This window comes from Labrus bergylta, chromosome 7, assembly GCF_963930695.1.
Source record: "Labrus bergylta chromosome 7, fLabBer1.1, whole genome shotgun sequence".
Classification (NCBI taxonomy): Eukaryota; Metazoa; Chordata; class Actinopteri; order Labriformes; family Labridae; genus Labrus; species Labrus bergylta.
Window position 1 is genome coordinate 32,080,667 of NC_089201.1, and position 20,108 is coordinate 32,100,774.

General features: G+C 40.8%; 2 protein-coding genes across 2 annotated transcripts in view; both read left to right on the top strand.

The window, feature by feature from the left end:
* The window catches only part of LOC136179673 (NLR family CARD domain-containing protein 3-like), a 130,071-nt gene that overhangs the window by 41,184 nt on the left and 68,779 nt on the right, over positions 1–20,108 (top strand). The gene's annotated exons all lie outside the window — the stretch shown is intronic.
* On the top strand, positions 3,794–19,759 carry LOC136179628 (electron transfer flavoprotein beta subunit lysine methyltransferase-like; the record flags this gene model as incomplete). Its single annotated transcript, XM_065956469.1, is given in 4 exon segments — positions 3,794–3,817; positions 4,211–4,377; positions 17,388–17,518; positions 19,236–19,759. Coding segments are annotated over 4 exon segments (666 nt in total), but the record flags the coding sequence as incomplete, so codon positions are not given.

Below are 20,108 nucleotides of genomic sequence, written 5' to 3' on the forward strand. Positions count from 1 at the left end.
CCTTCAAGGACTCTCTGTCCCTTTAAGCTTCAAGTCACCAACACGAGTGAACACGAGAGCTGAAAGGTGGCGTGCTACTTTCCACGCCCACTTCACTTCTGAGCAGGACTGAAGTCCCTGCTGCTCTTCATACTGGATGTTCTGTATCACTGATAATCAGAATAATCATGATAACGATGATATTATATGATCAGAATAATCATGAAGTCTCTCTCAGAGTCTAATCTCTCATTTATCTCTTTTTATATCCACAGCTGGAGGTGGAGTCTTTAAAGAGAGGATCCTGCTGATCACAGAGCTGGAAGCAGCAGCTGGTGTGTTGGTGAGTCTTTAACTGGACTGTGTTACTGGGAGACTGACGGACCAATCACAGCGCAGATGACTCTCAGTGCTGCAGTCTGAGCTGCTCTGAGATCAGCTCCACCGTCACACACAGGACCATGACCTCGGACATTTTTCTATTCTCATATTCTGAATTTAAACTGCTTCATGACTCAACAACCGAAGATGAACTCTTTGATTTGGATATAAATGTTTCTGTTGCAGCGCCACCCTGTGGACATGTGTAGTGGTGCAGGTTATTCATTGACTCATATTCACAGATAACAGTAGAAGTTGATTCCAGCTGTGCAAGTTAAAGTGTGAAGTTCTGCTTTTAACCACGAGTCGTTGGTCGTCTGATAATCAATCAGTCGTCTCTTTGTTGGATCAAAACAAAGAGGAGGCTTCACTGAGTTTTTAAAAGAACTACAAACAGGATGTCTGGATCCAGGTGCAGAATCAGCACCTGAATATTTGATGTAATATGAGATGATATAAAAAGAGCTGAATAACATGCAGACTCAATCATTGATATTCATTCATCATGTCAGGGTAACAACGGACACGTTATCAAACTATCTTTATTTTTAACTTCTGATGTTTATTACACTTTGATGTTTGAACCTTCTGTTTTTATTATCTCAGGATTTTAAATAGAAATAAATTCAATCTGTGGAGGGTTTTATTTGAATAATAATTCATGTTTAGGTTCTGTTGCTGCGATCACTGCTTTCTGCCAGCAGGTGTCACTGTTTCCACAGTTTTCTCCCAGACTGATCGATCTGAAGAGATTATTTCTCTGTCTGCTCTCTGTAATTTTCTTCTCCGCTTGTATTTGAAATAAAACTTTCTTTTCCACAAAGATCCACACATTTGTCCTTCTCCCCCCTCACCTGACTCTTACTCTTTATTTCAATCAGTAAAGGTGCGGTCTCTGTTAGTGAAAGTGTTCTGAGACAGACTCACATTTCATTCAGCTCCACAGTGTGATATTGTCCACACAAACATGCTGCTTCTACACAGAATTAGAGTAGAATGTGGTATTAAATAAATATAGTAAATTGTATAAATATATCTGATTTTTAAAGATTGTAAAATGATTTATTTCTTTGCTTCAAACTGGGGGAGGCTTTCACATGATCACGTCTTAAGGACTAGCATTGCACTGACACAGGTTCACCACCAGGGGGAGCTGCAGCATTACGCTCTCTATAATGAGGCATCCAGTTGAACGTGATTGCAGAGAAACAAAAGATAATGGGCCTCATTCACTAACAGATATGTGCTTAAACCGTGTGTACGAACGTTTGAAGCACAAAATCAGGGGGCTCATCTATCAACAGTGTGTGAGCACGGATCTGTGAGTAATGAGTGTGTAAGAACATTCCCACGCAAAGAGTGGAATTTATCAACTTGTTCTTTTACTTAGAAATGTGTGTAAATATAAGCACAGCTCTGAGCATGCTTACACACAGAATCTAGAGGTAGAACATTGAAACTACAAATAAAAAGCACCACGAGTGTCACAGCATGCCAGAATCCATCTCAACCTAGATGCATGTTCCCAGTTTTTTTAATTCAAAACACAAAATAAGTGATTTTGTGTGGTTTGAAACAGACCTGTTGCCTAATTGGTGTGAAAACCTTAAAAAGTCGTCTGTGACAGGCGTTACTTTGAAATGTTACATCATGGCTGGTTTTGCATTATTAGATGATTTGGTGAAGCGTGCGCTCTGCAGTAAGTTCAAAAGAGCGCACTGATCCGTTTGGTCCAGCTTGTTCTGTTGGGAGAGCGTCACTGTTTGATTAATCCCCCAGAGAGAGCTGTGCCCCCGACCACGCTGTAAATGTTCAAGGGTGAAATTGTGGAGCAGATACTTCTGGCTTTTGTGCCGTGATGTGTTGTTATTTTTTGCACTGAACTTATTATCAAACTTCATCTTGGTGTTTTCTCCTCTGACCTGTCACCTTCTCTCATGCAGCATTTGTTCTTTTGTTAGTAACTTCCACTAAGTGAAAAGACTAATCATTTATCTGGGTCACTTAGCGCGAGAGTTACTAACCTTATTTTATCTCTTTATCTATTTATTTATTTATTTATTTCCCTTTTTTATTCAACCTCTTCCACTTCCATTCCTGTTGTTATGAAGCTCCTTTTCTTTTTATTATAAAAAAGTAATAAATGTAATGAGATGTCTTGTAGGAATGGATTGGGGAGCTGATGTTGCTGCCTTAAAATATATATATGTGGCGTTAATTAGAACTAGGATTGAGTATGGGATTGTGGTATATGGATCTGCAGCAAAGACAACACTTGCAAAGTTAGAAATGATTCAGGCACAGGCTCTTAGGATATGTATTGGGGCAGTGAAATCATCTCCAATATGTGCACTTCAGGTAGAAGTAGGAGAGATGCCACTATGTTTAAGGAGGAAACAGCTATTAGCTAATTATTGGCTGAACTTGAGAGGACATGGAGATAGTCACCCAACAAAATCAGTGTTAAAGGATTGCTGGGAAAAAGAGAGAACAATTAAGTCCAGTTTTGGATGGATAGGGGATAGAGTGGCGAGAGATATGGGAGTGTATGACAAGGATATCAGTCCAGCTGTTTTATGGCCACCAGTTCCAATGTGGATGCTTGAGACAGCTGAAGTAGACTTGGAGTTACTAAAGATAAAGGAAAGGAAAAGAAATGTTGATTTAGTGAGTGAATTCTATGAACACATAGAACAGAGATATGGAGATCATGTACAAGTATTCACAGATGGATCTAAAGACCCGATGACAAATGCGACAGGATCAGCTGCGTTTATCCCAAAAGGTTCAAGGTTGAAGTAGTGAAGAGAACGTCAGATTTCCTGAACGTGTACACAGTAGAGTTGTACGCCATTTTAGTTGCATTAGAATGTGTTGAGCAAATGAAAGGAAGGAAAGTGCTGATATGCAGTGATTCAGTCAGCGCTTTATACAGTATTCAATCAGGATCATCTCACAGTCGTCAAGATGTATTATATGAAATCATATTTACACATTCCCAGGTGGTTAAACAGGGGACAGATGTGATGTTCATGTGGGTTCCAGCACATTCAGGTATAGCAGGAAATGAAAAGGTGGACAGGTTGGCAAAGGAAGCTGTAAAGAAAGAGAGGATTGATATTAACATCAAATGATCTCAGTCAGAGGGGAAACGAGTCACATGGAGTAAAATCAAACAGGAATGGCAACAATATCGGAACAATCAGACAAAGGGAAGACATTTATATTCAATTCAGAGGGAAATAGATAAAGTAAAATACAGAGGGAGCAACAGAAGAGAGGAGGTCGTAATGTCCAGGTTAAGAATCAGTCACAGTCATTTAAATAGCTCTCTACATATCACTGGAAAACATTCATCTGGTCTTTGTGAGATATGCAATCTAGCAGAAACAGTTGAACATGTAGTTATTAAATGTAGACAGTATGTAGCACATAGACAGAACATGATGTCAGAAATGGAGAGAGAGGGACTCGTAAGAAGAGATGTAAAAAGTATTTTGGAGTGTGGGGAGAGAGGGAGAGGACGAAGATGCTTGTTTAAATCTCTCTTGAGAACAGGTTTATTGAGGAGGATTTAGGAATGTGAGTAATAATTAAATCCAGCAGATGGCAGTAATGCAACTTTTTGGATGCCAGCCAACGAAGAAGAAAGTTGTGTGTTTTCATTTCTTATCGGGTTTTAAGATGTTAAAAAAACGAAAGAAGGTGACAGAGACATAAGAAGGGCTCTGACGAGTAGCTCCGTGGCTAACTGGTCATGTTTGGACTCTTTAAGTCCTCTACATGGAGCAGGTGTGTTAAAGGGTCGTTCACAGCATTCAGACGGAGGTGTGTGTCTCACAGCCGCAGATTTATCGGTGAAAACACGGAGGTGGTCGGAGAGCAGAGCCTCACCCCGGAGCTCAGACTGAGGCTGTTCACTCCCAGCTGCAGATTCTGGACGGAGAGACCCGAACTGTGGCCCTACGAGGACCCGTACTGGGCGATCTACTGGCCCGGAGGACAGGCGCTGTCACGGTGAGATCTCTAATATACCTGTTTCATTCACCTTTAACCTCTTTAGTAGTGACGTCACTAACAGCTGTTGGTGCACAGCTGCTTTACATCCCCGTTGTAAATCATTCAAACGACAAATGTCAAAGTTACTGGAAAATGATATGTACACTTTGAATTGTACAAAAATCTAGGTAACACTTTACAGGTCCGCAAATTTCGTCGTAATTAGGTGATAATTAGACAAACTTTTTTTTTATTTCATTGAAATTACCCCTGAATTTCATGACAATTGAGTGAAAATTAGCACGTAACCTCTTTGAAATAATGCCCGATCTTAATTGTAAGCAAGTCCTAATTGGTAAGTAACTGTTTTTTCCAATTTCTTTGAAATTACCCCCAAATTTCATGGTAAGTAGGTGACGATTATCAAATCATTTATTTGAAATGAAATCACAATTCACCACAAAATGATCACCGAGTAATTATATTCTGCTATTTCCAGAGAAGCAGGTGATAAATAGCTGCTCATTTCTTGAATACATTTCCAGTAAAGTAATATGAAGTTAGGTCCATGGTTTCCTCTAATTAGAATTACCTTGGAAATCTAAACTAAATAAATGTATTTATGAGCGCCCGCGTCTGCAGCGGCGCGTCTCGGTGTGATCGCGGCCTCAGAGGGCAGAACAAACACCTAGCTGTGGGAGTGTCACCCACCTGGGGGAGGGCCTACTGCCCTTTGTGATGTCATGAAGGGAACATCTCCAAACGGCCTCCAAACACATTTTCTGAAAAGTGGAGCAGGCAGAAGATGGAGAGGATGGACTTTTCTCATCATTGGGGGGTTTGTAGACGGACTAGAGACACATGTTAGAGTTAGAGGAACATGGGGGAGTGGGTTTAGCAGAATATGTGACCTTTAAAGTCGATAAATATGGTGTTAAAATATGAACTTTAATGCAGTTAAAATGAACAATGATTGTGGTGTTTCTCCTCACTCTGATTATATTTTCTCTTCTTTGCTGCTACGTCCACGTCCGTCATATTCGCCGGTTTGAATCTCGTCCAATCACTGAACTGTATCCACTCCTCCACTCACCTGTGCGCTGTCATTGTCTGGAGGAAACTGTAGTGACTTTTTGTATCAAATTTGGACCCAGATTAAACCTACATCCGAACCCAATGAAGCCGCAACATTTTGAAGTTCTGAATCTATTTTCTGTTTTCTTCACGGTGTAATTGTAGTCCTTAAAGTTTGCAAAGTCCTCTTCAGAGACCGGACCTGGAGGCCAAAGAACATGAGCACAGGAAGCTGTATTCATGGAGTCATAAAGCAGTGAGCCCTTCAACTGAAGAGACTAAAACAGACAAAGATTACAGTATGTATGGCTTTGCAGGGGCGTGGGGACAAGCTTCTTCACGCCCTCTTTTCACCATCTGATCTGTTCAACTTCATCTTTATTGGTAACTTTAAGGATTCACCTTTCTGTATTGCTGTACTGAACTTTCTTTCACCCTCCCCTGAGGGCTCCTTCCTGTGTGCTCTGCTAAATGCATTTTTACCCTGAGGCGCAGTTTCAGTTTATTAAGATACAGTTTACTGAGATACATATGATTATGCAGCATGACTACTTGACATAAATGTTGATTATTAGAGAATATAAGGTACATGCATACAGATGAGACACTACAAAACACACCAGCTCCGCCTAGAAACATCCTGAGTCAACCAGAACAAAGCAGAACAGTAAAATCCAGTGAGAGGACAGAGTCTCTGCAGACACAGTCACCACCACACATGTACGGAGGCCCAGAAGGGACAATGGAGCAGCTTTAGGAGAAGTCTGTATTTTATTTTGAAAAGATACCGACTCTATCTTTAATGAAGTTTTAATGAAATAAGATGATAATGATGATTTGTCCAATGAGAACACGCCGCCCAAACCGAGAATGACGTCATAAAGACGTGTTGGACGTGACACCATGAAGTTCGGACCAACTACAGGTTGATTTATTTTTTGAAATGTGCATGTGTCTTGGCTCAGTAGGAGACGTCTTAATAACGATATAAAAGCAAAAGTCCTGAGTCAATTGTTCAGCTGGTTCCCTCGTCTTCTCTATTGTTCTGACTACACTCTCTGAGCTCCAGTGTTTGACTTCAGGACTTCAGCGGCTGCTCAGTGCAGATCTTTAGTGTTGTCAGGAGGTCCAGGACCTTAGCCACCTTTTAGTGAAGGACTTCTAACACATCAGACGCCTGGGACAAAGGCTCACTGTCATTTAAAGATTAGTTTGAGCAGTCGCTTCAATACGTTGAAATTATGCAACAAAGACATTAAGATAAAGGGGTGGCGATGGTGATGTGGATTTCCTTGTTGTTGATATGTTTGATGATGAAGAAATTCGCCGTTGAGACTGACTTGCTTTCAAAGAGTATAATTTTATTTAAGCAAGAAACAGAATCACTGGTCACGTCTGACCAGGAGGATCAAGAAGCCAATAATGATCTCTGTCGAACACACAGAGACAATTGCTTATATGCATCTAAACATCTGTTTTCCGTCATGGGTCATAAAAACATCAAGTTACACAACCATATATGGCAATACTCCTATACAACACCTCAATTTAAACATTCCACCTAAAGGGACTCCTAAATCTCCTTCAGATACTATCTCCAGACGCACCCATTGTAAACTTATATTATCTCTGTCCTGGTTACATCAGACACTTCATAGTCCCCCCTAGCGAGACTATAGTCTCGCAAACAAGATAAATTATACAATTATGATGTTAATTAGCCTCATACGAATCACTTCTGTTCATGCTTAACCTTAGTAATATAGTAAAATTTTATTTGTGGAGTGTGAGAGCGAAAAACCCATCAGGCAGCTATCTTTCTTTATTATCCATCAAACAATGTAGACAGGAAAACTCTCTCACGGTTCCTCTGCCCCAGGCAACCACCTATAGTACTCCAAACCAATTAAAAAGAAAAGGGTTATGAAAACTTTTCAGGATGATATATAAATGCACACATTTAAAACCTCAGAAATAAAATCTAAAAATTTTCCAAAGTCAGGCTGGTCGACCCATCGCACCTTCCAATGGACCTCTCCCTACCTAACACCACTTTCCCTAAGGATCGATAAAGAAAGAAAACACCTGAGGTCCCAATATATGCATCTCATACAGTTCCAGAAAAATATGTCTTGCTAAAAATATCTACTATAAAGTAAAACATACAAAAATATTTATCAACAATACAAGTTACATTGTAATAAACCTTCAATGATTTTTCAATCGAAACCCCTCATCATGATGTCTTCATTCAGGTTTCCGTTGTTCATTTCCATCCTCCATTTTCTTAAGTTTGGTTGTTTCAACTCCATTAATCTGGAAGGATCTCTGGACAATCAGCCACCCTCACATTGGTCTCCCAAATATCATCCTGGGAAGAAAAATCAACAACCAGTATCTTTGTACATACAAAACATCAAAAATATTAATTTTTGCATCATACTTTCGCATTATTCCACTACATGATTAACATATACATGATTAATATACATGATTAAAATATTCAATTCCCCCCTTTTATCAATTCACTTCCAGTTCAAAATAATAGTGAGTCAATGTTGAATTCAGATATTCAAAAATGGATATTTCTCTCCAATCTCTATGACCTCCTCACCTTCACTTAGGTCATTACCACTCAGTAGCGGCATCTGAATGTTTTCTCCTGGCATCACAACTCCTACCCATCTCAATATCATAGCCTTAGCAAAGGTCAACAACAGCGTACAAAAACAAAACATCACACACAGTGATAGAAGGGTAGCCACCAAAATCTGAACCACTATAGCTCCTACTGGTCCTAATTGGTCTTGTAACCAAGTATTCGCAGACCATCCCGCTCTTTCTGATGGACCAAATGAATCCCTAATTAGTTTCAAAGCATCTATGACACTAGTCATATTGTCAGTGGCATCAGGAATCAAAGTGTAACAGGCTTCTCCAGTTAGATTCAAAGCTACACAGAGGCCACCTTGTTTGGCCAAAATGTAATCAAGAGCCATGTCATGTTTCAGCAACGTCAATCGATGACTCCTCTGAGTATTTGACAAATATTCAAAACCTTTTATGGTCTCGTTTGCAAAACCTTGTAGGGTATATGTAATATTATCAATATGATCAGCTAAGTATGTAACACCATACCATGGAAACAATCCTATTCCCCATTTCTCTCCCAAACTTATCCTCCAATGATAAGACTCCAAGTTGTGAAATTGTGCCAAATCTCTTTTCTTTCTACTGCTAGAGATTGTCGTAGAGTTATCCTCATCAGACCCTTGTCCCTTCTGAATAACAAAAACATCATACGGAAGTTTCAACTGTGCCATATAACAACATCCAATCCAACCATAAGGTAAAAATAAGTATGCCTTATCACCACAAATCCACCAGATATCTTTAAATGTTCCTATGGTAAAATTACCCGGTAAAGTTTGATTCTTTACACTTAGAGTTTTACTCAGTCGGCGATGTGGTGCATGAAAGGTCACTGTATACATGTCATCAATAGCCCTTTGATCACGTCGTCCAAATTGCATCATATAGTTATCACATTCTGATATTCCCATAAACATACCATCTCCACCATGAGTACCATTTGAACAAAAACAAGATTTAACCTTCACAGGTGTCACTTCCATAGGATCAGGGACTGCTGTCGTAATATCTTCATACTGATCAAGGAGATTTATATATGATAAGTTCTTCAACCAAGCACAATTCCGTTGAGGTGTAAATAGATGCACCGACACGGCCATCCAATAATCATATGGTGCTTGTTGCTTAAATACCAACCACGATAGCGCATAATTTTGACATTTAGAAGTTAAAGGTTCTGGTACCGTCTCTAGAATTGAAGGCCATGTGCCTGGTGCTGGAACTCTCACGACACATGGACCACTCAAATTACTAGCCAATCTAACAGAGTGAGTCAACTGTTGGTACCACATATTTCTACTTGCCCACGGGTCTGCAATTTGCAACACCGAGGAATCAAACCCATAAGCTTTCCATTGGGTTTCACGCTTCTCTAATGCATGAAGATGTTTAGTCATGACTTCTGATGTCCCGTCAGCATCTACAAAATCACCAATCAGATTCGACATAGTCATCTGAATTGTTTCAGCTGCCTTAACTAATGTAGATGTAGCAACAGATGTCAACATCATACCTACAGACTTTGTAGACACCGAAGAACTCATCATTGTTTCGTTGATAGTAGATCCCATCTTTACAACCTCACTTGTAAAATTACTCGCAGCTAGAGTAGTAACCAAAGTTGATACGTTAATACTACTAGTTATTCTCTGAGCTACAGTAGTAGACATCATCTGTTCATCAGTCACCCTTGGAGTGACTAGTTGCTTTTGAACCTCTTTAGCCACCGTAACTACTTCAATAGGATCTAGGCCTTCTACCACAAGCATTATCTTACGAGTTCTATACCCTTTTACCCAATAATTGTGATATGGTACAAATTTAAACTCTGGATCCAAATAAGTGCATGTATATTCTCCCTGATCTTCCCCTGTTACATTGATTAGGACAAGTGTACAGTCGTCTTCAACCCTAAACAACCTTATGTGATTATACAAAATATACTTTCTTTGATCACGAGGCATACTATTAATTTCAGGTCCTGTTAGCACTATTTCTTCACCACGAGCATTTTTCCAATTAGGGGGATTATTACCATCATTATTCCATTTTCCACATTTACATGGAAGGCGTGCTGAATTCCCTAACGTAGCTTTAATCACAATGTTTACAGGAATTTGAGTTGTAGAAATCATTTGAGGCTCAGCTGTATTTAGACGCAATATCTCTGTGACGTCAGTAACCTTCAGTTTTGAAAAGGTGGATGTCTGCTTTATTTTCTCAATCAGCGGGAGAGTTGATATGGTAGTTGACAGTTTTCCTACTTCAACAACCAGGGGTTTTGCAATTCTAGTTTCATTTAGTACCACTAAAGTCACAATACTGTTTCTGTAACCTAACCCCAATTGGACACTATGCTCTCCCATATTTACTAATTTTGGGTCATAATATGTACACTTATAGTCACCTTGATCTTCAATCTGAGATCTACGTAAATAAAGACTACAGTCTCCCTCAATCTTTGACCTTCTTCGATCATTAAGCAACACATACTTTTCTAGTGGTGATGTCCCCAATAAATCAATAACCTTACCATGGCTATCTTCCCACTTGACTCGGAATTTCCCTTTCCCATTATTTTCCTTTGTACACTGACATGGGAGCTGAACTGACTTTCCCAAAATCACTTCTACTCTAGTCCTCGTAACGTTTTGGTCTAACCTTTCTTCGGGTTGGCCTTGGACTCCTTGGTCCAACTGGGTCTGTGAATTTTCCTGTAGAGGCATCACAGCCCTCAGGAGTCTTTGACTCATGCTCTTGAGAAATAGACTCTGTTGTTTCTGGGACATGTTGTAAATCAATGTCACCAAATCGTCTTTCTTGCTCATGGACTGACAAGTCATCCCTGACATCATCAAAAGTGTAATCAAAATCATCATGCATAGCCCCAACATGGTCAATCCCTTCTTCCGGATCCTGACCTTGGGGGTCTGCACGAACCTCTGCTGCTTCTGCAGCTTCTGTTGGCTCTCTTGCACTTTCAACATCTCGGTTCTGTGATCGTGGAACCTCTTCTGTTGGCGCTTTAACACAATGTGATAAATGATACCAGGTAGGAGACCCTTTAACCTGGACCGCAGTTCCCGTACTGCGGACTACTTCAAATGGTCCTTCGCGGCGTTCATTAAACCACTTCCTCCTAAACACCTTCACGAATACCTTGTCTCCAGGTTGCACTGCATTCGTCTTTTGCTCATCGAGTCTCTCTTGCACCTCCTCTCGTTTTTGCCTGTCAGAGACATATGTGTATATTCTCTTATGTAAAGCAGCCATGTAATTAACATACACTCGCATTTCATCTTCTAAAAGGGCTAAACTTGGACCCTTGCCACTTGTACGCAAACAAGGTGTCGGCATCCGTCTGCCCATTGCCAACTCATGGGGTGTCATGCGCAAATCACGGAGCCCACTTGAACGACACACCATTAACGCCAGCGGAAGCGCTTCCATCCAATTCAAACCTGTGTGTTGGCAGATTTTAACAATGCGGTTTTTTAACACACCATTCATTTTTTCACAAGCACCTTGGCTTTGCGGATGATAAACAGCTCCTAAACGTTGTTTAATTCCCAATTTTTGCAGAATTAGTCTTACTGTTTTATCCACGAACTCTTTCCCATTATCTGAGGATATGCGATCTGGGAGTCCCCACCTGCTTATAACCTCACGACACAAAAACTTGGCAACAGACTGAGCATCTTTCCGCTTAGTTGGACAGGCCTCGGGCCACCTTGAAAATCTATCCACAACAACTAACATGTATCTTTTACCTCCTACCGGTCTTATCATGTCAACAAAATCCACAACTAACTCACGCATAGGACCTGTTGGCGTTGGAATGTAACCGGGAGGAACCATCACACCCCTACGAACGTTATTTTTTAGACAGATAGTACACCTGCCTATGACATAATCAATTTGTTCAAGCAAGTACGGTGCCCAAAAACCATATTCTTTCGTGATCTTTCTCCTAACCTCCCCCCTTGCAACATGGGCTAAACCATGTGCCTCCTGGATCATCAGACCCAGCAGGTCTGGGGGCGCTACCAGCAGTCCTTCATGATTTCTCCACAGGCCAGTGGAATCTTGAGTGGCTCCTCTGTCTCTCCATAATTGTTTATCCATCGCCGAAGCAGCTTCTTGCATTGAGACAACATCCCTGAGCGTAATGTTATCCTCCAAGTCCACTTCATGGGTGATCAGAAGAACTTTGCCCAATTTGTTTGCTCCTGTTATCGCCTTTGCAGCCTCATCAGCTACTTTGTTACCTTGTGTGACCCTTGACATGTCCTTTTTGTGTGCTGCACACTTAGTCACTGAGATTTCCTTCGGCTTCATCATCGCATGCAACAATTTCATTATCTGGGCATGATGCTGTATCGGAGAACCATCTGTTTTCTTAAACCCCCGATTCTTCCACACCGATCCAAATAGGTGGCATACATTATGTGCATATGCCGAATCTGTATATATCGTCACCCGCTTGCCTTCAGCCAACAGACATGCTTCAGTCAGCCCCACTAGCTCAGCAAGCAGTGCAGATGCAGGTTGTGGTATTTCTTCTGCTTTTTCAACAACAAACTCCGTCTTACTGCTGGGTCATATCCACCAACAGCTTCATCCGAATCACTCTCACTGTCATCCTCTATGTCCAGTCGTCTGAACTGCTGACCGCTCCAACTTCTCAAACGGGTCTTTTTATGTTTGCTGTCGGAGCTTGGGTACATTTCTATGGTCGTTGTAGCCTTTCCCTTCTCGATTATTTGTTCATCCTCGTCTGTGATGTGATAGTTGCCCTTCTGTATAATCACTGGGAGCTGGGGGTAAACATCAGTAAACTTCGCTTCCTTCTCATAAGGCGGGGGCTTCTTTACTAAGGCAGTATGTGAGAAGGGTGTGTTAACCTTCTCCATTAACTTACCCACTGCCTTATCATTTTTCTGTATTTCTTGCATACCGCGGCCTATTTTTTCATTTGCAGCTTCTAACAGTTTCTGTCCTTCATTTTCAAACAACTGCAGAACTCCAAGCTCAGTTTGTCTTTTCTCCATACGCCTTTTTCCCTTTTTCCCCTTCTTCTGCTTTACCTTGTATATAGACACAAGTACCTCTATTGTTTTGATCACATCCGGGTTCAAAGTCCCCTCTACTGGCCAAGGCTGGTCAATGTCAGGCCAACGCTTACTCCATTTTTCTGATATTTTTGGAATATCTTTAACAAGAGGATTAGTCTTCTGTACTACATCAACAGGAGTGATTGATTTTGTAATTTTGGTGTCCATCTTTGACATTACAATGACCCTCTTAGTTCCTCGTATTATAAGTCAAACTGAAACTAGTCAAACTATTTAGAAAGTACTGTTACCACACTTGAAAGTGAATGAATTTGCCAACCCCAAAGGAGACCAAAGCCTTCTTACTATAAAAGCAAAAGCACTTCTTTATCACCGAATGCATCTAATCACACTTATTTATCTTTAAAATTATGGAAATAATGTCAATGTTCCATCTCAAAATAGCCCAGGTCAAGCTAGACCATACTCAGACAATGAAACCAGCATTCACAGCACTCAACTGCATTTGAATCAAATCAACTTTTCCATAAATGATCAATCAAATCAAAAATACTCCATTATTGACCAAATACTTCAATTAGTCAGTCTGTTGCCAAGACTTCCTCCTATATAATTGTAATGTGATACATAGAAGAAACAATGTAAGCCTCTATGCGAAAACAGACTAAGCATGTATCAAAGATGTTGACTATAAAAAATGTGTATACACAGATAGAAAAGTTCAGGTGTTTGTTGAAAGAGTTTGTGGATAAAACCGCACTGGCCTTGATCAAGCTGGATTCAGGATCCCTACATGCTGTCATCCGCAAGCTTCCAGTGCTTGTGAAGTACCCGCCGGGTCTCTCCTCATCTGCCTTTTTGGACTGATCCAGTTCAGACACAATCCATCTGTCTGTCTTCCCTTTAGCTCTCACACAGCATAGTAGAGAAAAACAGAGAAAACAGAAAGAAAACAAAACAAAAGTTTAATCACTCTGAATCCATATACACAATGCAATAACAATTCAGTGAAATATGCACACATTATCTGTAATCTTTATCTATATATATTTTTTTATCTATTGCAAAGGCTGTCTCCCTACTGGGGGTGTGTTTTCCTTCCCTCTGTGTCCCACAGAGAGAAGAAGGAGGAGAGGGGGCTACCTCTCCACTCCCCTTAACAGGAGGAGTAAGCTAATTGGCTTTCTATGTGAGGCAACGCCTCTTGGACCCGCCTCCTAATTTTAGCAAGGGCTTCCAGTCTAACCTGGCTGTCAAAGGGTTAACATCGTCTCCAAACCCTATGGTCCAAACCTAGTGCATTTAATGCACAGACAAGCGCATCTCACCCGTGGGTGCTGTGGGTGCTGTGACACCCCTACTTTCACTAAAATGTACACTTTTTACTAGTGGAGTCATTAAAAGAAAACTTAAGTGAGAAAACTAAGATTTATTAAGTGACAACTAAGCCAATCATATCTATTTGATTACAGTTGAAGCACAGTAAGGTTACATTTGCATTTAATCCTCCTGTCACTCATCACTGAGTCAGAGCTCAGAGCTCACACATGGAAACATGCTGCATGTAGCATCCTTCTGAAAAAGAGTAAGTCACCCAAACAGAGGTTTTTAAGATAAATCCACCTCACAAAACAGCATAAGTGTAACATTTTCTCCTCTTGGTTGTTATTTTAGCTCTATGTATTTACTCCCATAACTTTACGATGTAGCAGAAGTCCCCTTTGCAGTTTTTCTAAATAAAAGCACATTTTATGTGAAGACCGGAAATAAAGAGACTGAGGCGTAAGGCAATAAGAAAAGCAAAATAATGGCATCACAAAGAACCGTTTTGAATCTGATTTCTAGAGCTAACTCGGTTACTCACAATGGATGTTCATAAAGTTAGTGTCTAATTATCTTTTGTAACTTTGTCTTGTTATATGATGTTTCAGCTAAACTTAGTTATTGGACATTAAATGAAACAGAATGTGTTGATTTCCTAGAGGGTGGTAATATACTAGCACAGAACACACACACTTTTAAGATCACTGCTCCACCCCTGTGCACAGAGTCTATGCACACACAGAAATCAGCACAGTATCCTCCCAGTCAACAGCCAAATAGAAAAATGTATTCTCTAATAGTCAAAACCAACTTCTTCACCTATTTTAAACCAAACTATATGTTCTTTTTGAACAGACAAAATTCGCAGCATAATGTGGTCACACACATACGCTCAAACAGACAGAAAGAAAAGTTCACACTCCAATCAGCCGGCAGTTCTAAACTTTATCAGGAATTTTTCTGTTCTTTTCTCGAAACTTGCTACCTGAATGGGTACAGACTATCCTCGCTGGTCTCTCCACTTCTGTTAAAAACAGATACTATATACACTTATGCTATGTATAAACGTCCTTTATTAGGCTCATGTGTATTTATCATATTAAACAAACATCCTCTGAGGGGCTCATAGATTTTTATCAAATTGAATATATAAAGTCCCCTGAAACAAAGGGCTCATAGGTTTTTAACACTGATGAAGATCAGATAAGTAAAAGTCCTCTGAAACAAAGGCTCATATTTTTTATCAAATCGGATATATAAACGTCCCCTTAGACAAAGGGCTCATAGATTTTTAACACTGATGAAACAAAAATGTCCCCTCTTATAAGTTACTAAATCGCCTTTTAACCAATCACCTGCTATATATGCCTATTTAATAATACATCTATTCTATTTATCAATCACACATATACAAGAACATTTCCGGATCAAATACACATCTCCACACCACACAGACCTCTCAAAGCCATCCAAATCACAACACAAGAGACAAGACACAGACAGAGACAGAGACCGTCCAGCAGCCACACACACACAAACACTTCAGGCTGTATAGAGCTTGCGCGCACACACATTCCAAGAACAGCCGCGCCTCAGCGAGCGCACACACATTCCAGTTCAAATTTTGAAGTCGACTCATTTATAATTTTCCTCTATCAAATCTTTACTTCTGTCAAACTTTTAACAAATTGTCTTTTAACAAATTACTTCACACTGCATGCTTCAATGCACACTTTTTCCTTTACTCAGTGCTTTTTTCCCACTTTTCTCAAAACTCTTATCTTTATTCCTTATCTTCACTTTTCATCTTTTTACTTCTCATCTTTACACTTCTCATCTTTATTTCTTCTCTTTTATTTTCCTACATTATACGTTTATCATCTATTCAAATACCCTGGCCAGGGATCCCCTTTGTTTTATTTTTACTCAAATTTGACTACTTCTTAAAGCCAACTTTCACTTCAGTGTCTAATTTACACATGACTTACTGTTAAGAGGATACGGGCCCTGTCCTTGTTAAACTTGCATAGTTTTTTAGCTAACTGGTCTCGTTACTAGTTGCGCTTATGCTATCATTACCTTTCAACTTTATTCATCTCTTCTTCTCTTATTTATCTCTTCTTTATTTTATTCCCCTTTCTTTATATACTTTTTAACTCAATAAACCCCAATTTAGACGGAGAATTACTCCAACATCAACACATCATTGCACTTCAGTTCTTTGACAGTGCGGCCAAAATTGCCGATATACGACAGAAACAGCTCCTGCAATATGTGCAGAAAAAAAAGAAAGAAACACTTACGAAGTGATGGAAATAATGAACAAGCTGTGGTCCCCTGCAGAAGGCCCCAACTGATCCTGTTCCGTGACGCCAAAATTGATGTGGATTTCCTTGTTGTTGATATGTTTGATGATGAAGAAATTCGCCGTTGAGACTGACTTGCTTTCAAAGAGCATAATTTTATTTAAGCAAGAAACAGAATCACTGGTCACGTCTGACCAGGAGGATCAAGAAGCCAATAATGATCTCTGTCGAACACACAGAGACAATTGCTTATATGCATCTAAACATCTGTTTTCCGTCATGGGTCATAAAAACATCAAGTTACACAACCATATATGGCAATACTCCTATACAACACCTCAATTTAAACATTCCACCTAAAGGGACTCCTAAATCTCCTTCAGATACTATCTCCAGACGCACCCATTGTAAACTTATATTATCTCTGTCCTGGTTACATCAGACACTTCAATGGCCTAGTGGTTAGCTCGAGGGCCACAATGTGCAGAGACCGTAGGTTTGATTCCGACCTGTGGCACGGAGCAGGAAGTGACTCTGGCGTCTCATTGGTTTCACAAACCTAAACAGCTGTTTTGTTTGTTTCTGTCTCTGTGTTCAGGTTTCTCCTGGACCACCCCGCAGTGTGTCGGGGTCAGACCGTTCTGGATCTGGGCAGCGGCTGCGGAGCCTCCGCCATCGCCGCCATTCTGTGCGGTGCCGCTCATGTAGTGGCTAACGACATCGACCCTAGTAAGCATTCATTCATCTCTTACTCTACTGTGTTATTTACTCACATCATGACATCACAGCATGGACACATTTTCAGGCTCTTATTTTGATAGGAACATTAAAACATTCGCTGTATGTCGTCAACGGGTGGAAGGTTTTTTTCTCGTGTGGTTGGCTGAGGTCTCAGATGGTTGACGCAAGAAGTCAAAAAGCTGTGATGGAGCTCAACATTATTTCATTTTAACGTATGAAATTTTGGGCGATTCAGGGGCGGCTGTGGCTCGGTTGGTAGAGTCGGTCGTCTCTCAACCCGAAGGTTTGGGGGTTCAATCCCGAGCTCCTGCAGCCAGATCTCCGACGTGTCCTTGGGCAAGACGCTGAACCCTGAATTGCTCTCGCTGCTTCATCAGTGGCGTATGTGTGTCTATGAAAGGGATTAGTTATTTCTGATGGTCTCTTTACTCAGCAGTCTCTACCATCAGGGTGTGAATGTGTAGGTGTGACCTGCGGTGTAAAAAGCGCTTTGAGTCTTCAGAAGACCAGAAAAGCGCTTTACAAGCTCAATCCATTTATCATTGAGCTGCAACATTGCTGCATTTTTCATTTGGTTCGGTTTGCTTTCAGACTGCACTTTGTCAAACTAAGCAGAAACCTCCGGTCTTTAAAAATGAAGCCGATGCTGAGGTGTAAAATCCTGCAGTTCATCGAGTGTCCACTAGAGGCTGCATCCTTGTGCAGATCTGTAAGAAATGAAAAGTGAAGCTTTGTCAGGTCTGTCCTCCATGGAGGCCGGGTCGATGGTTTGTGATGCGTTTCAGGAATGCAGGGAATCTAACAATCATCAGCTTTTGTGACAGAGTCGAGCAGATCTGTGGCTGTAAATGAGTTTTTATCTAGAACAGACTTTTTTACTGCATGTATCTGGTTCTTAAGACAAACAAATCATTGTCAGAATCCCGTCTGTGGGAGGTGGTCCTCAGTGCAGATAATGTTCTGCCTGCTGTCAGTATCATGGGGACTTTAAATGAACTACAAACAGAAACCAGAAGACCTTTCCATTGAAAGTTTCTTGTTTTATAGAAAAATGAATTAAAATGTTCTAAAATACCAGCGTCTCTATGCAATTTGACCAGAATTGAACTTTAATAATTTAAAAAAGTCTCCAGTAAAATCTGCTGAAACTTCTCAGGGGTATAGCCAGGGACACGAGGAACAAGAATCCATTGAAAGTTTCTTGTTTTATAGAAAAATGAATTAAAATGTTCTAAAATATCAGCGTCTCTATGCAATTTGACCAGAATTCAACTTTAATAATTTAAAAAAGTCTCCAGTAAAATCTGCTGAAACTTCTCAGGGGTACAGCCAGGGACACGAGGAACAAGAATCCATTGAAAGTTTCTTGTTTGCTAGCATTGTCTCTTCAAATATAATACTGCGTTGTTAAGTGTAAAAAATGGACCTTAACATGATATTAAATGTTTAACCGTTGAAGCGGTAGCTCACAGTGGGTGTGATTAACCTTGTTAAAGACTACACTTAATATTGGCGTGGCACGATCACGGTCTGTCATACCAGCTCCATCATGGCTGAAAATGTCCTGGAAAAGTCCTGGAAAATGATCCCTGGAAAAGAGTGTGAACCCTGTATATAGACTGCTGTGATTAAAAGAAACACATGAACACCATGATTCCTTGAAGCCTAACCCTGTGACGTGTTAACCCGCCTGTTTGTGTTCCAGTGGCAGCCGTGGCGACGCACATGAACAGTGAGCTGAACGGCCTGCAGCCTCCTGTGTGTCTCACCCACAACATCATCGGTTCACCGCCCGCCGCCTTCCACCTGATCCTGCTGGGCGACATGTTCTACGACCAGTCCCTCGCCACCAGCCTGCACAGCTGGTTGAACCGCTGCATGGAGACCCACGGCACCAAAGTCGGAGATCCAGGAAGAGCTCAGTTTGAGGAGCACGCCATCCGACGCCTCCTGAGGCCGCTGGCTCAGTTTGAGCTGCCCGACAGTGTGAGAGAGGAGAACTACGGCCTGAGCTGCAGCGGCGTCTGGAGCTACACACCTGAACTCTGAACACCTGAGAGAATTATTCTTCAAGAAAACATGGACTGTGTGAGGTTGAGAGGACTGTGTTTTATTTGAAAGTCACACAAACAAGGAAGGTTGGTACATTTCCCAATCTGAATGATCACTTCTTTTAGATATTTGAATGATCAGCTGTATCAAAACAACTCCCTCTCTTCTGTCTGTGTTCAGGAAAGGAAGCATGGCGCCGTGCTGCTGCTGCTCCGGTAGCCTGATTAGCAGGGCGGGGCGATATGACCTCAAATCAATATCACGCTTAAAGGCAGGGTTGGTCATTTTCTAAAAGTAGCCTGATGTTGAAAGTAGCATTCCCTCAGTGCTGCGTCTGCAGTCAGGAGCAGTCCTCCTCAAATGATTTCCATGTTTTCAGGAGTGCAGATGTAAAAACGGCTGTGATGTCTGCTTTCAGTTTGACAACTACACACACTCACAATGTGTGTTTGATATTTCATTTTGAATTGATCCTTTATGAATCACTCTGTTTAATAAACATGAACACACACATGAACAAACAGGA